Raw genomic sequence first — 1,044 nt, 5'->3', positions numbered from 1 at the left:
GTGTGTGTGTGTGTGTGTGTGTGTGAGTGAGTGTGGTTAGCCTCCACTACATAACGACTTTGAGGACATCCTGGGCTACATAAGCTCTATCTGTAGAAAAAAGATCAATCAAACAATAATAAGGTAAGCTTTGGTGACCTTGATTGTTCTTTGGCTCATTCGGATTAGAGGGAAGAACTCCCATCCCAAACCCCACTTCCATTTCCCCGTTTCCCACCTTCACCCCTGTCCCGCGGAAGGACAGATTGCTGCAGGTCATTCCCTTCATTTGCACGAAAGGCTGTGATTGGCACAAATACAGTTCTGCGTTTGCATGAAGGGCTGCACCATGACTGGTACAGGCATCCTTGCCACTGCCTACTTGGTTATAGAACCAAACTTTTCATCTCACTTTTTTTTTTTTTAAATGAGCCAAAATTTTATTTATTCATTTCTTGCATTTGAAGTACTCCTCGATGACATCCTTGGCCTGAGATTCTTTGCCATAGTCCTTAACTACAACGCAACTGCAACCAACCACTTTCCGTGGCTTCCCCTCTCGATCGATTTTACAGAGGCCTACCCATTCCCCTAGTTTCTTGTTGTCATCAACCTTTATCAGGTTGATCTGGTGCTCGGCACAGAGCGCCTCCACCAGCTTGACATACATGGGCTCATCACAGTTGGATGCAAGCACGCAGAGATGGGCTTGGCGCCTTTTCCTATGTTTCCTGCTGGACGGATGACACTCAGAACTTTTGTGCTAACAGCATGAACTTCACGCTTTCGTCCCTTGGCTGCAGTTTTTGTTCCGGCTGCAACACCCCACAGTATTGAGACTGAGACACGTACTTGTCTAAGGCTTTGGCAGCTTCGCGTATGCCACGTGCTAGGCCATTGTGGATGAGGGCGGTCTTCAGCACCTCTTGTAGAGCAGTGTTGACGTCCATTACACCTCCAGCAGCTATGCCTTCCTCGGCCATGGCGGTGGATTACGGGTGACGCCGAATCTTGAACGCACCCGAGCTTCCGCCTCCGCGGAACTTGGCGGCGGCAGGGGAAAAA

The 1,044-nt window shown here is 49.1% G+C and overlaps 1 protein-coding gene across 1 annotated transcript; it reads right to left on the bottom strand.

Annotated features, from left to right (window-relative positions):
* Positions 1-404: 404 nt before the first annotated feature.
* Positions 405-1,044, bottom strand: Rps12l1 (ribosomal protein S12 like 1). The gene is made up of 2 exons (NM_001408967.1): positions 832-1,044; positions 405-695 (listed from the first exon to the last, which is right to left on the bottom strand). Exons 1-2 carry the CDS (start codon positions 960-962, stop codon positions 428-430), a joined length of 399 nt encoding a protein of 132 aa, NP_001395896.1. The 5' UTR covers positions 963-1,044; the 3' UTR covers positions 405-427.

The sequence above is a fragment of the Rattus norvegicus genome, chromosome 19 (assembly GCF_021556685.1).
Source record: "Rattus norvegicus strain SHRSP/BbbUtx chromosome 19, alternate assembly SHRSP_T2T, whole genome shotgun sequence".
NCBI classification, from domain to species: Eukaryota; Metazoa; Chordata; class Mammalia; order Rodentia; family Muridae; genus Rattus; species Rattus norvegicus.
This window is presented reverse-complemented; position numbering and strand designations above follow the sequence as displayed.

Bases quoted from the DNA above. Each gene is read 5' to 3' on its own strand.
- Rps12l1 (NM_001408967.1), bottom strand. From the start codon at position 962: ATGGCCGAGGAAGGCATAGCTGCTGGAGGTGTAATGGACGTCAACACT. The intron at 696-831 runs GTACGTGTCTCA...ACATAGGAAAAG, and splicing joins GCTGCCAAAGCCTTAGACAA to GCGCCAAGCCCATCTCTGCG.